The 16,039-nt window shown below is 44.7% G+C and overlaps 3 protein-coding genes across 3 annotated transcripts; all 3 read right to left on the bottom strand.

Annotated features, from left to right (window-relative positions):
- Positions 1 to 780: 780 nt before the first annotated feature.
- Positions 781 to 2,125, bottom strand: LOC148703484 (uncharacterized). Its single transcript, XM_089924241.1, has 4 exons — positions 1,929 to 2,125; positions 1,509 to 1,832; positions 1,292 to 1,399; positions 781 to 1,185 (listed from the first exon to the last, which is right to left on the bottom strand). The coding sequence occupies exons 1-4, from the start codon at positions 2,010 to 2,012 to the stop codon at positions 823 to 825; spliced, it is 879 nt and encodes a 292-aa protein (XP_089780367.1). The 5' UTR covers positions 2,013 to 2,125; the 3' UTR covers positions 781 to 822.
- Positions 2,126 to 2,163: 38 nt separating this feature from the next.
- LOC120108195 (uncharacterized) lies at positions 2,164 to 8,779 on the bottom strand. Its single transcript, XM_089924240.1, has 2 exons — positions 4,069 to 8,779; positions 2,164 to 3,987 (listed from the first exon to the last, which is right to left on the bottom strand). The coding sequence occupies exons 1-2, from the start codon at positions 6,360 to 6,362 to the stop codon at positions 3,672 to 3,674; spliced, it is 2,610 nt and encodes an 869-aa protein (XP_089780366.1). The 5' UTR covers positions 6,363 to 8,779; the 3' UTR covers positions 2,164 to 3,671.
- A 1,761-nt stretch (positions 8,780 to 10,540) lies between these two features.
- On the bottom strand, positions 10,541 to 11,206 carry LOC148702878 (uncharacterized). Its single transcript, XM_088700821.1, has one exon. The coding sequence runs from the start codon at positions 11,204 to 11,206 to the stop codon at positions 10,541 to 10,543; it is 666 nt and encodes a 221-aa protein (XP_088556947.1).
- Positions 11,207 to 16,039: the final 4,833 nt, after the last annotated feature.

The raw sequence follows: 16,039 nt of genomic DNA, 5'->3' as shown, positions 1-16,039 counted from the left end.
GGCCGGTTCTCCCTGGCACGGGGATAGACCGTACACTACCAGAAAACACGCGTATAGTGACGGAGATTCCCGTCACTATACCGTGTTTCCGGTTACTAATATGGAATTGGTGACCGGAGCTCCCGTCACTGATTTGGTTACAAAAACACGCGTCACTAAATTATCAGTGACGGCGGAGATTTCCGTCACTAACTCCCGTGACAGAACCGCCGTCACTAAGCCGTTACAAATTCAAGAATTAAAAATTTAAGAAATTATGTATTTCCCGTCACTATCTAGTTGCGGAGTTAGTGACGAAGGTAACTTGGTCACTGATTTTGTCACAAAATGCGGTCACAAGTTTGGTCACTGATCTGTCACAACCTTTAGTGACAGATTTAGTCGTCACAGACATGGTCACACATTTTGTCACTACATTTGTCATTAATCCCGTCACTGACCTAGTGATAAGTTTACCGTCACTAATTGGTTACAAACGCGCTGAGCAAAATCAATTTTTATTAACCAAAATCCTGTCACTAAGTTTATGACTGCTCGTCACAATACTTGGTAAACAATTTAGTAACCAAAATTTGGTCACCGATCACAATCTAATAACCTGGTACATTTGGTACATTGATTGGCTCATAATAATAATAATAATAATATCATTAATAGCAAAGGCATTCAACATTACGCAAAAGTCATTTTAAATGTCATTCAAAATTGGCATCAACATGTCCTGAATCCATCAAAATCAAAGTCTAAAAATATGTCACAAAGATCAACAGAGATTTCATTCCTCCTAAGAATGCAAGGACCTATCATCTAAGGCAAAAACAATCATAATGAAGCATGATCAGTAGAACCAGAATCACCATTACACCCCCGATCTGCATGCCTTGTTCCAAAGCCAATCTCTTCTCTCATCTTTTGAAGAACCTCCTCTTGCCATTTTTTCTTTTCCTGCTCAAGAATACGTAGAAGGTCTTCATGAGTGTACAGCTCTGGAGCTTGACTTGTAGAGGTGGAAGAGGATGATGATTGCCCAATAATTCCAGTGAGATCCTCTAGGGGACTAAAGCCATAGACATGGCCATGAGTTGGGACACCAGTTGCCTCAAACCACAAGTCATAATCACGTGGAGGAGCATCTGAGGTGGAGGCATCACCATATTTTTTGGAGTATTCAGCTGAATACTTTGCCTGCCAGTTGATTTAAAAGAAGAGAAAAACATTATGGTGGATCAAACAAGAGATAAACATGAGCAAGCTCAATAATATTTATGAATCATAAAAAAATTATACTTACCATGACAGCTTCACTTCTCTTATCTACATATCCTCCCATGCCTTGCTTTGTCTTATGCGTCCGATTAAAAGATTCAACTATTGTTGGCTCCCTACCTAACTTTAATTTCTACAAAAGAGAAAAGAAAAAAATCATTAACATATAATGGGCTAATTTAAGATGATTGAACAATAATATAAAAATTATTATAGAAATCTAATTGAATAAAGATATGTACCAGTCGTTCGTCATGATTGACAAATGCGATTGATCCTCCACAGTGTTTAGAGATGCTACCATTCTTCATGGTGTTTCTATTATTTTTGTTGGCTTCTGATTTCTTCTTCCATTTTGGGGAGATCCAAATATCAATTAGCTTATTCCAATTTTCTCTAGAGATCCAATTAGGGGGTTTATCACGGGCTTTATTTAAATCTCCTTTTGCTTCCAAAAGCTTTTGGCTTCTGACCCTCCCTAATGAGGTTGTCAACCGTCGCTGACAATGCTTGTCCCAAACTTGATGCACATGATGCAATTGTCCTGGAAGAATTGTGTGTATCTCCTAACAAAAAAAAGGTCGCAAGTAATCAGACTTATTAATTGGCATGTGTAACAAGGGCAAAAGTTAATGATAAGAAATATAACTTAATTACATCACCTCAAATTTGTTCCACATTCCAACTTTAGCATGTGTAGGGACCTCCCTCCATGACAACCACGGACCATTGAAAAATTGGCGCATGATAGCAACAGCTTTGTGACTGACCTCATAATCAAGAAACCTGCAATTTAAAAAATATTCATTAGAAAATAAATTAAATACTTTAAATGCAACAAACACATAAATTCAAATTAGTGATATAAGAAAGTGATATTTTCATGCATTCCTCTTGTGCACCTAACAATCACTTTTCCATTTGCATCAACAGGGGCTTTAAGGGTTGGTTCTCGGCCATTGCTTTGTCGTGGATCAATCCCAAGTTCATCATTCATCTGATCCTCATTCATTATATCCTCATGATTTTGCACTGCACCATTCATTTCTTCATCGTTTATTTCTTCATTTGTATCCACCTCTTCAATCATATCCCCATCAGGAATGTAATCATCATCATCATGACAATCCTCGACACGCTCAGGCAACCTAGAAGGTTGAGAAGGAACTTGAGTAGCAGCCAGTATTAAAGCTGCTTTTCCATTACCTCTTGGTTTTCCTTTTTTCTTGGCCATAACTGCACAACAATAAAAAGTTGTAGTTAGTTCACAATGTAAATGTCAACAAATCCAATCAAAGTAAAGAACAATCAGTGGACCTGTTGCTTTCCCTTTGCTCTTTCTCATGTCTGCACAATTATAATTTATAAGTCTAAAAATAGTTATATTAGCATTCACAAAGTTGCATGTTGTATTTTAATCTTCCTCAGCCTCATGCTCCTCTTCCTCGGTTTGTTCATCTTCAAAATCTTCTTCTTCATCCTCAAAGTCCTCTTCCATTTGGTTAGTTGTCAACTCAATTTCTGCTGCATCAATATCTTCTGCATCTCTGTTAACACCAACCAAAATGTCTGGATCATCAAGCTCATCTGTCATCGAGATTGGGGTAGGAATCCTGTGGTTTTCTTCTTGATAAAAATCAAGAAAATTTTCTTCTGGCACACTAGGAGTGAACCTACCTCTAGCTTTTGTCTTAATTACTGCCCACCACAATCTTCGATTCTTCTTCTTACCTGGGTAACCAGTATAGAACACCTGATGTGCTTGTTGAGCTAATACAAAAGGATCATTGGTTGGAAGTCTTAGTTTGTAATTGATCTCAACGAGGCCATGTTGAGGGTGCACTTTCATACCCTTGTCTCTATCATACCAGTCACATTTGAATAACACTACTTTATTACCAACCCCAAAATAGTCTAACTCGATAATGTCAACCAACATCCCATAATAGTCACTCTCAAAGTCATTGTAACTGCTTCCCTTAATGCACACACCACTGTTGAAGGTTCTTTTATCCTTTCCATATTCTTTAGTGTGAAATCTGTACCCATTCACAAAGTAGCCTTTATAACATTTAACTTTATTCCCAGGGCCATATGATAGGTCCTTTAAGCGCCCATCAACATGATTTTTGCTGTCATTAACCTAGCATGATAAAAATAATATCGTAAGAATAAATCAAGAGAAAGTCTAATTTATTATTATATTTATGAATTATGTACTCACATATGACCTAAACCAAGCCGGAAACTCCATTTCGCGTCGTCTTTCCAAATCTATTTGGCTTATATTTGGACAAGATTGCCGGATATAATCATCAAAATACCTACAACACAAAAGCTAGAATCACATATATTGTACTCCATATGCATTTTTAAGGATGATTATAATTAAGTACTTGTGTAACTTACTTTCCAAAAGGTTGAACCTCCTCACAATTCAGAAGAACATATAATTCAGCAGCATTAAACTCCTGAGTAGTTAAATGTCTTCCAAAAGGTTTCTCAAAAGGCCGACCTTGATGAGCAAAAATTGATAGACGATCCACGAGATCAAACTCCCCTTCGTCTTCATTACGGGGAACTTGATTTAACCTCGTTTGTATAGAAGGCTCAAAATAATGCGAACAGAAAGTTGATATTTCTTCTATGATGTAAGCCTCGACAATAGAACCTTCAATCGATGCTCGATTCTTTACCTTCTGCTTTATATCATGCATAAGCCTATAAATAAGATTAATATGTTAATTTCTCAAATTTAATAGATACAAAAAAACTATTTAATAAAATTATAGAAATTGTTACCTTTCAAAGGGGTACATCCATCTGTACTGCACGGGCCCCCCAACTTTAGCTTCATAAGCTAAATGAACAGGTAAGTGCTCCATTGAGTCAAAAAATGCAGGAGGAAATATCTTCTCAAGTTTGCAGAGAGTTACCACAATATTTTTCTCAAGAACCTCCATATCTTGGACACGCAAAGTTGTGTTGCATAAATCTCTAAAGTAACAGCTTAATTCTGCCAATGCATCCCACACTGGTGCTGGCAATACTTCACGGAATGCAATTGGAAGCAATCTCAGCATGAAAACATGACAATCGTGACTTTTTAACCCGTAAAACTTATAATCATCCAGGTTAACACACTTCGATATGTTTGAAGCATATCCATCAGGGAGTCTTAACCCTTTCACCCACTCGCAGACCTCCATTGCTTGGTCTTTGGACAATACATAGGAAGCTGGAGGCTTAACTAGCTTTCCATTAACAAATTGAATCCTCAACTTGGGACGCTTGCAATACAGCTCTAAATCTTGCCTTGCTTTCACATTATCTTTAGTCTTCCCTTTTACATCCATACAAGTGTAAAATATATTGAGAAACACATTTCGAACAATATGCATGACATCTAAATTGTGTCGAATAAGTAGTGTATGCCAATAGGGCAACTCCCAAAATATGCTCCTTTTCACCCAATTATGATCTTTACCGAATCCAGGAATGGTGTGCTTAGGAGCTTTCGAACCAAAAGTTACATTAGGCAAGGCAAAGACCCTATTTTTCAACTCCTCACCAGACAGTCGAGGAGGTGGGGGGTCTGTCTCTATTCTACCATTGAAGAAACCATCAACTTGGTATCTGTATGCATGGTCCATGGGCAAGAATTGACGATGGCAGTCAAAAAAAGAAGTCTTCCCACCATGTTGTAGTGTAAAAGTTTTTGAGTTCTCCATACAATACGGGCATGCCAACTTTCCATGTGTACTCCATCCTGAAAGCATGCCATATGCAGGAAAATCGTTGATAGTCCACAATAAAGCTGCCTTCATTTGAAAATTCTCTTTTCTAAAAATGTCATAAGTGGTGACCCCTACTTCCCACAATATTTTAAGTTCATCAATCAAAGGCCTAAGCAAGACATCGATACTTTTGCCGGGGCTCTTAGGTCCAGAAATGACTAAACTTAGAAAAATGTAGGGTCGTTTCATACATATTGATGGTGGAAGATTGTAAACTGTTACGAAAACTGGCCAACAGGAATAAGGACGAGCTGATTGGCTAAAAGGGTTAAAACCATCTGTACATAACCCAAGTCTCACATTACGAGGCTCGGTAGAAAAGGATGGATGAATGCGGTCAAAGTGCTTCCAAGCCTCCCCACAAGCAGGATGCACCATCTCATCTGAATCACCTCCCTTTACATGCCATGACATGTTTTCAGCCGTTCTGCTTGACATAAAAAGCCTCTGAAGTCTTGGTGTTATTGGAAGATATCGCAACCTTCTATAAGGAACATCTTTTCTCCTACCACCACCATCATTTCTTCTGAGTTTATATCGAGGATGACCACAAATAGTACACTCAATCAAATTCTCTGTTTTCTTATAGAATAGCATACAATTATTCTCACAAACATCAATACTTGTATACTCCAACCCCAACTTCCGAAGCATCTTCTTTGATTGATAGAAATCAAGGGGCAGCTTCTCACTTTCCGGCAACATATTCTTCACTATTTTCATGATTCGATCATAGCAAGATATACTCATATTAAATTCAGACTTGCAATTTAATAATTGAGTAATAGCAGATAACTTAGAGTGTTTTTTACACCCTTCCCATAAAGGTACTTCTGCATCTTTCAACAAAGAATAAAAATCTGCAGCATCCTTATTTGGCTCTTCCTCATGATTAACTTCAAGTGCACTACTCAAATGGAGTTCCTCTTCTGGACCCATAGCTTCCATCACCATGGTTCTATATTGCTGACCATGTTCACAACCAACATCCATTGATGTGGATGCTTCTACTGCACTTGTACTTACAGGAGCAACTGCACCAAGTAACTCCCCATGTGCAAACCATGTTGAATACCCCGGTGTAAACCCCTTTCTCAACAAATGAACATTGACCATATCACGGTTAAGAAATTTCTGGTTGTCACATCTCATACAAGGGCATCTAATCTTATCACCACTACAATACTCTAACTGAGTAAATGCAAACTCAAGGAACCCTTTAACTCCATCACAGAACTCAGCTCTTATATAACCATTTTCACTAAGTCGGTGGTACATCCAATTACGATCAACTGACATAGTTCCTCTAGAAATCAAAAAAATAAAACAACATTAGAAAGCCTAGAAAATATTAAAAATCGGGCCATTAAAAAACACGAAAGGCAAGATCATAAAAAATGTAAAAGAAACAAAAACTGGTATGATATTTATGAAGATGAGAAGTTATCATAAGAATGACAAAAATAAGTCATTCAATCTTGTCGTAGCATCATTGACATTAAAAAAGCATTCAATCTTTATAAAAAGCTGAACATAACGAATTAATCTTTACAAGTTATCTCTTCATTCATCTAATACCAGCAATATTCAAAAAGCATTTAATCTTTACAAAGACAAGGAATACAAGTCAAATCATCCAAATTTACATATGGAATACTATCTGCTTCACATAGAACAAATGTCAATATACATGATCGCCTCTGATGCTAGGAAAGCATGGCACTTCTTAGCAAGCTTTTTTGACCACCTTCTTGATTGCACACTAGAAATAAGTCACAACCATGAAGCAACACTATTTTCCACCACTTTCCATTTTTCCTTGCAGATGAACAATGATTGTAGAAATGAATAACATGACGAAGAAATTAAAATCCATAAACTTTACAGAGTCAAGTTAAAGTTTTGAGAAAATTTTCAAAAATGTAAACCAATGTCATAAGAAGCATGACTGGCATGCTTTGAAGTACTATTCAACAATTATGAAAATAAATTTTGCAAGTTGATGAAGAATCAATAATTGATACTCTTTTTTAAGTATTAGATCTCTAATGGGCCCAAGTTTGGTGCTTGACGAATGATATTCATAGGAAAGCTCAAATATATCACAATATACAAAGATTAGATTTCCTACAAGGGTCCAAGTAAATAAAATACATTCAATTATATTACATTAAATTAGAGGTTACTGTAGATTCAGATTTAGGAGGAAAAAAAATTGCACCAATGATACACAACTCTTCCCTTAATATTTTCACATGAACAATAAAAAAATGGAGATTAATCATTGAGAGCTAATAGTATCGGACCATTGGAACCACAATATCTGATGTTGAAACTCTTGAAACAAAGTACTACTATAATCCTTGGCAGCTGGAAACACAAGCCTTTAGTCAATGATTTCATCAGTTTTTCAGTTGAAGTTGTTTCAAAGAGTGAGATCTGTTTATTAAGAAGAACCCCCAAGAACATATATTCTCTAAATCCTGGCTGCTTCATATTTCTCAAAAAGAAAAAAGGGAAGAAAAAAAAAGAAATAGCTGCTGCTCCATGTCACAACATGAGATTTTGCGGTTCCAAACTTAACAGACACTATTAATCAAAAAATTCGTCTGCTAAAACGAAACATCAACAGGGAATTAAGGGAAACAAACCCTGCTTCACCACAGCATCTCAAAAACCCTGCTTCACCACAGCATCTCAAAAACCCTGCTTCACCACAGCATCTCAGAAAGGAGATTAAAATGTATACATTTACATCCACATTTGGAATCTTGGATCATGTATATAATGACTAGATGAAGATGAACACAAAGAGATGTAAACACAGGATCATGTATATAATCGAAAGGCACGGCGATCAAGCGCGGCGCCGGATCCACAGGGGGAGACCCTCGGTAGGTTCCTTCCCCCTTCCTCTTCCTCTTCTTCGTTTCTTTTATTTTGTTATCATGGGGTAAAAGGAAATGGGGTTAGGGTTTACCTCCGGGAAGAACCGGTTCTGAAAACCCTAGCCGACGAGCAAGAAACAGGGGAGCGTCGACGGGGTGACGTAGCCGCGATGATCTCGTCCCGGGCGAGAAGGAGATGAACACAGGCGCCGAGCAAAGAGACAATGAAACCCTCGGTAGGTTAGGGTTTAACTCCGGGAAGAGATCCTAGCCGACGAGCAAGAAGGAGGGGGCGTCGACGAGGTGATGTAGCCGCAATCGGGAGGCGTGATGTTGCCGTGGTCGCCGTCGGCAAGGGGGAGCCGGAGAGGAGAGGCCGGAGGTGGAGGGGAGGAGAGGAGATAGGAAGCCGCGATGCCAAATCCCTAACCACGCCAATCTTTTAATCGAGACCAAATGCTTCGAGTCCCAGGCTCACCCTGTCACCCAGCTCCAAATCGGGACGGGACTGCAAGCCAAATTTCATATTGAATTATTTTTGGACTAAGTCGGTGTGCAAGCCAAATTTCATATTGAACTATTTTTTATCTATAAGGTTGATTGGAAGAAGGCTGATTGGACGGAACTTGCTGGAAAAAATATTTTTGAACTATAAAGCATGGTAAAAAAAATTCGAGACCTTCTTCCAAAATCCAATCCCATTGCAGGAAAGTTGCAATAGGGGTACAAATGGGTCATGGCCAACACCATGAGATTTGAAAATGAGAAGGAATTTGAGTTTTCTGGAGAGCGTTTGGAATTTGAGTTATCGAAGAAATTTGGGCGAAACGGCGGGCATACTTAGTTTCATGTTGGATTTTCCTCCTTTTATCTTTTTTTAATTTAGATTTACTCAAAAATAATATTTTTAATATTTATGGAATTAAAAATTAAATTTGGTGACGAAAATTTTTGTCAATAACCTGTCACTGCCAAAAATAATCTTTTAAAAATTTATAAATACTTGGGTTACGATATTTGTGACGGCTGAATTTGTCACTGCGGGGTTGCAATTTCGGTTATCATTTTGCTGACAGATATCCCGTCACTATGATGGTTACTAAGGTTTGGCGCCCATTCTACCCGCGCATTCTGTGACCGGTCTGTCACTAATCGGTCACTAAGTTTACACCACGGTGACCAAATTTCTGGCGGTCACTAATCAGTCACAAATAGTGACTGATAACGGTCCGTCACTAATTTCCCGTCACTATACGCGTGTTTTCTGGTAGTGGTACCCTCTCCGCAAGGTGCTCCCCAAACAGCAGGCTAATGCGGTGGAAATCCCACCCCGCCCCCTCTGGCCGAAGAAGGTTGCTTACTCGAAGACCCTCCATGGCCTCAACATTAACCATCATCGGCCAGAGTCCCACCAAGGTTGAATCCAACCATGAGTCCTTCATCACGTCCACGCTACGCCCATCACCAATCAACTACCTAGAGTGTGCCAGAACCAGGGGCACATACTTGCTGATCTCATGCCAGAAGGAGCATCTCTGGCTACTCCGAACAAGCATGCCTCTCCCTGTCGGGCCATACCGAGCCGTCATCACCTGACTCTACAAGCATTGCGACTCTAGGATCCACCTAGCCACGTGCCGAGCAATTAAAGCCTCTCTCCTGGCACGAAGGGACTGCACCCTCAGTCCCCGTTCGCGGATCGGCATACAAACCGCCTCCCACGCCACCAAGTGCACCCCGTGCCTATCACCACGAGAACCCCAAAGGAAATTCCAAAGTAGCCTCTCTATCCTTTCCAGCACAGTCTTCGGGACCACCGTGTTAGACATAAGATATATCGGTATGGAACAAAGGACTGACCTGACTAGCGTAAGCCTGCCCATTATGGATAGAGATGTCGCTCTCCAACCCTCCAGACGCTCCTAGACAAGTTGCATCACACTGCCACAATCCCCCACCCGCAATCTCCTGCCAGTGACAAGACACCCAGGTAGCTCCACGGCTCCACGTGCTCCCTTATGCCAAGGAACCCCCTAATTTTCTACCTCACCTGCCACTCCATCTTTGGGCTAAAGCAAATGGTGGACTTAAGTAGGTTCACCCTTTGCCCGAAAGCCATGCAAAAGTCTTCACCCTGACCAAGAGGAGGCAGTCATCTACAAAAAGAAGATGAAAAATCGGTTGGGCACCGGGGGCCGAGATGTAGGCCTCTAAGACCTGCTCCCGACATGCAACCCAGAGGGCTTGGGATAGCACATCTGCATAAATAATAAACAAGTAGGGGAACAGAGGGCATCCCTGTCGAAGCCCCACTGTGGACTTGAAGAAAGACGAAGATGAGCCATTAACTAGCAAGGAAAAAGACGGCCCCTGCACGCATCCTATAATCCACGCTATCCAGGTCTTATGAAACCCTAGCCTCGCCAGAGCCTGCCTAAGGAAATACCACCGCACCCGATCATAAGCCCTTTCCATATCAAGCTTAACTACCATGTAACACCTCCGCCTTGGAGCTCATTGTAGGTCTCACATCATCTCCTGTGCGATCAGGACATTGTCGGTGATGCTTCGTCCCCCCGCGAAGGCACTCTATTCTGAACAAATGAGTCCGAAAAGCAGTGGCTTCATCCTACCCACCAAAATCTTTGCCACCACCTTATAAAGGGTCGTGCATAAACTGATTGGCCTAAAGTAACTAGGTTCCGCCGCATCAGGATACTTTGGAATAAGGGTGACGAAGGTGGTCTTCCAGTCATCTACCATCACTGTCGTACTAAAGAATAACTGAACTGCCACTACAACCGTCGTACGGATGATACACCAATATCTCCTAAAGAATAAAGGGGGGAACCTGTCCAGACTTGGGGCTTTATCCTCATCCAGAGCCCAAATAGCACCCCTCACCTCCAACTCCGAAACTGCCCTGATCAGCCCAACAATCTCCACCTCCCCAACCCCAGCATCTGGCACTGGAAGAGGAGTAGGAGACTCGGAGCCAGTATCCTCTGTCCATCTCGACTTGAAGAAGTCGAGCAAAACTTGACTGGCCCTACTCTCCTCCACTCGCTGCCCCATCTCATCACGCACTGACCGAATCATGTTCCTCTGGTGCCTGATAATGGTCGATCGATGAAAGAATCGGGTATTCCTATCCCCCTCCTTTATCCACTGGACTCTGGACTTTTGTATCCAAAATACCTTCTGTTGCTTCAGTAATGAGTGATGCTCAACCAGCTTCTGACATAGGGACGACATGTCAGCCTCAAGAAGCTCGCCACCACTATCCTCCCTCCCCTAAAGATCGACAATGGAAGACTCCACCTCCTCCAATCTCTTAAAGATGTCACCCACAACCAACCGATTCTATCTGCGAAGCCTCCGCTTAGTAAGCTCCAACTTACGCGAGACCCGCTGCATGGCATCACCTCATACAGGAAGACCCCAGGCCTCTTGAACCACATCCTAGAAGTGGGGGTACGATAGCCACACCTTCTCAAAGTGGAAGGGACAGCAGTGGCTCGAACCCTAAGTTGTGGAGAACAAGAGTGGGTTGTGATTAGAGGCTATGCGGGGCAAGTGACGAACATAAAAATTCGGAAATCGCTGGATCGAGCAAGGGGAAGCAACAACCCTGTCAAGCCGCTCCCAAATCCTAGCGCGTCCTAATTGATTGTTGCACCACATGAACCTCGGCCCAGAGAACCCAAGGTCCACCAGCTCGTACCTCATCAAGAAGTCCTAAAACTCCCTTCGTTCTAAAATGTCAGTGTAGGGCCTACCATCCCTTTTCTCATAAGGCCCCAAGGTGCAATTGAAATCGCCTGCCAAAACGGTTGGGAACCCCTGCCCAAGGAGGCTGGAAGCCTCCTCCCAAAGAACTCTCCTTGTCCTATAATTTGTGCTAGCATACACACTACACAAAACCCAGGGAAATTCGTTAGGTTCGGAGATTACCATAATAACCTGCTGATTGCAATTATGGAAAGCGTCCGTAGTGGCCACCCCACGCTTCCACAGCACCAGGATGCCCCCGGACAAACCCTAGGACTCAACCGCAAAGGACTCCCAGGCCGTCTCAAGGCAGCGTCGTGCTCGGCGGAGGCTGTCCCCCGACAAACGCATCTCACACAACAAACAAATGTCCAGGTTATATACTTGGACCAATCTCCCAAATGAGGAATAGAAGGAGGGCTTGGCTGCCCCCCTACAATTCCAAACAATGATCTTCATTCTGCATCCCAATACCGGCCAGGCCCATGCTCTTCCCCAAGCAAGTCCCAATCATCCGTCACCCCGTCAAACAAATCCCCCTCTTGGGCCGGCCCAGTGCCCAACCCATCCTCACCCACCATGGCAACCACCTTCCCCATCATGGCCGCCCTCAACACCTGCGTCGCAGCGGAGTGTTCCCCAATACCCGACGGTGAGCCTATTGCCATCACGCTCTCTCCTAGTCTGGCACCGCCAACCACGGGCACCGACCTGACCCGTCGTGTAGCTCCATTCTTCCCCAAAACCTCCCTTCCCTCGCCTCGCCTCCGGCTCCACACCAGATCCCTACTGCGGCAGAGGTCATGGGGGTTCAAAGGTTGTCGGTGGCAGAGCCAGAACCAGGGGCGCCCACTCCGAGGAGACAGCCGAGGGGAGAGCAGACAAGGAGCCCAACTCCTGTCCCTGTGCACGTAGGCCCGACCCACGCGCGGCCTCACCCGCGCCAACAAGGCCTGACCCCGGGCTAACCGCACTGAAGGCCCGCCCCACTCTCTCGGGCTGACTCACCACGATTACGTCCAGCCGACCCGCCATGGGCCTGGGCTTTGGGCTTCTGGGCCTCTTATGGGATAGGCCCACCCTTGCATCTAACATCAGTATTTCTGGACCGGCCCGATCCCCAGCCGGCTCGCCATCACCCGCGTCACCTACTGAGACGACCAGTGCGGCCAGCGAGTTGAAAGACGACCCGGCTCATTGCCGACCCAGTGACAGAACCGCATCTGATCCCGAGCCGCCACCCTCATCGGCCAACCGGACCCTAGGGGGTGACCGCTGGTGCGACCTTCACCGGTTTCTGCCAGCCATCAAAGTCCGACGACAGGGTTGGCGGGTCCGGTATGGTGGGAGGGGCCTGCGGTGCAGCAGATGATAACTCGGGCGACTCGGTCGTCTTCTCCGGTCGTGGCATCCCCCTGCACAGCTCGCGGTGGCCAAAGCCTCGTGGCTGCCAACCAGGGGCCGAAAGTCGACCGCCAGCACGCCTCCCCAGACCACGAGCCCGGGTCCTTCGGCATACCATCCACCTCCGCCCCCAACTGGCCCGAAGTCCCCTATTGGAACCACCCTTCCCCCGCACGTGCCGGCGCCGGGAAACTTGCAACAAGCTTCTGGATGCCCGATCCGCCTGCAACCGAAGCAGAACTCCGGCACCCCCTCGTAGATGAAACACTGCCACCACTCTCCTGTCCGACCTCTGATCTGGATGCCGGGCAGCAGAGGTGCGGTGGCGTCGATCGCCACCTTTACCTGGGCAAAACCCGTCACCTTCTGCTGCTTGGTGAAGCCGTCAACGGCAAGCGGCTAACCCGCCTCTGCTGCGATCCCGAGAATGGTTTCTCTGGACCAGTACTCCACCAGCAGCCGTGGGAGCCTGATCCATACCGCCGCCGTCTTCACGGTGTCCCTGCCCGGCACGAAGTCCGGCCTCCATGGTACCAATGCCAACAGCTGGCCCGCCACCTCCCACGGGCCATCGGCAAGAGCACGGTCACAATCAGCGGTGGAGCGGAACCGGAGGGCGATGATGTCGTCAACCAAAGGCACTGCCGCCTCCAACTTCCCTCGAGTGGCAACATCTCGGGCGATCCAGTCCGCCGGCACGCGACGACCGAGGCTATGCTCCATCACAGCACGCCCCTCTCATTGCCGCCGCGAAGCCTCAATGGGTGCCTCAGGCAACTCGAGCACCTTGGTGAAGCATTACCGGAGATGCTCCACCTCCGCCGGCGAGACCGATGACCCAACCCCCAGCCTTAGCCCTGCTGCCCGACTCCACCCCCCGCGTCGGGTGACCCCGCTCCCACCACCAAGGCCACTTTCCTTCATCTTCCTCTTTTCCCCCTTTCCCTCCATTGCCGCCGAGCACACCCCGGACGGCCTCCTCAGAACAACCAAACAAAATCCAGAGATAGCGAGACGTACCTGGCCGCCGCGCAGTCCGCCTTCCTCCGCCGCCGGACGCCCCAATCCGGTCGTTAGGGATTTGATGTGAGCGCCTTAGGTCGACGGACCGTCTCAAAAGCAATCAAAAGGAACCCGGTCGTAGCCCAGTCCACCGGAGCTTCTTCTCGAACGCCGGCGGCGCACTGTGATTCCTTCCAAACCTCCGATCGAACTAGCCGTTGCGAGCACCGTACAATCGCCTCACAGTGAAACGAGCGCCTCAGAGCGAAACTAAGCAATATTCATAATCTGCGCAAACAACACAAAATTTGTTCAAGCTTTTCTTTAAATCTAATTAATCACAAAATCCTAGATTAGTTTTTCTTTAAATTTGTATATAATCCCTACTATCCATCAATACAAGCATAAGTTGAGGCAGGTGGGGAAGGAAGAGAACCGGCAGCTCAGCCCACATGCTTCATTTGATGAAAGCACTCCAGTCCAGTCGCCTCTCCTCCAGAAAAACGAAGTTATTCAAGTTCTTTTTACCAAGAGCGGCAATGGAAGAAATGGGAAAAAGATTTTCAATTAAAATGAGTGCTTCGATCAACGACAGAACTCCCGATTTTTCGGAGGTGACTATGTACCAACAAAACTGAGAAAGTGGAGGAGTAGCGCCTCAGCTTTCGAACAGTTTTTTGATTTATAGCGACAACCCCCTGAGAACATCAAGTCATTTAGCCGGTCGGGGTCACGCGCTATTCCTAAGACAAACTAGCCCTTCCGGAAGCCGCATCTACAAGGCGCTTATAAACCCATGTAGAAAGCCACGATCTAAGCTAGAATGACCGTGTGAGAGTATGAGTCTTTGGATTGCCTTCTTCTATGCAGAAAAGGACCCATGTATGCCATCGCAGAAAGAAGTACCATCAGAAAGAGAGCTTTTTTGTAGTTACTAAGCTTGGATAACCGACCAGAGGAGGTCGCTTCCGATTCAAAATATTCCGATTGTGATGTCGATGGATGATGGCGATGCCGAGCCAACTCCGCTCTAGCCCAAAAGGAAATCTTCTGGAAAGAACGATTTTTTGAGTCCAATGAAAGCTTAAAACGAGAGTTAGAAGGCTTAGACTCCTGGATCTAATCTCTGCTTGTTGTTGAAGGACTCTTTCCTGACTTTCCACTCGTTCTTGAGATCTCACATGGAATCAATCTCTCTTGCTTGACCATTCCGACTGTTAACTATTGATTCAATTGCTAAGAGTGCTAGGCACCTATTAAACGAAATCTCCCGCCCAGTAGACGACCTCTTCCGCTCATCCCCTTCGTCAGCTGTTTGATAGGGATACTATAACCTAGGTCCCTCAACTTGGAATGGATGGCGGAGCCGATATGCTTCATGCAGTTTCATCTTCCCGTACTTTTTGTATCACTTCGTCGTCCCTTTTTTGATCGATTTGCTGTGGGACGATTGAAAGACTTGTTCTTGCACCCCGGCCTTTCCGAAAAGCCGATAAAAAACAACGTTCTTCTTTCTTATTGTGGCGGCTATTATGGCGTGGCGGGAACTGAGCTTGCTAGCCAGGAATGAAGAAGCAACGGACGCTATTTGTGGACAGAGCAAGGGACAGATAGAGGAATGGTTTACCTCCTCTATCCTTTCCATTAATTGATGGAATTGGAATAGGTTCGGCAGCGGATCACGAAATCTTGGCGATCTTCTCTATCTAATGAATGAGGAGTCCGTTTGGAAATCGTCCGACTTTTCCATTTTCATTTTCCTTCTTGTTTATCAGGTCGAAACATTTAGCTGTCGACGGACAAACTTTGCTAGAACGTCGACCGGAATGGGATGGCCAGGCCCCGGTTCCCAGGGTTAGGGTATTCCCTATGTTGAGCCTACTCAGATCAGAACTATACTTTTTTTTCTCT

Source organism: Phoenix dactylifera, chromosome 7, assembly GCF_051530095.1.
Source record: "Phoenix dactylifera cultivar Ajwa chromosome 7, Ajwa_hap1_PhDact_Kaust_v1.1, whole genome shotgun sequence".
NCBI lineage: Eukaryota > Viridiplantae > Streptophyta > Magnoliopsida > Arecales > Arecaceae > Phoenix > Phoenix dactylifera.
This window is presented reverse-complemented; position numbering and strand designations above follow the sequence as displayed.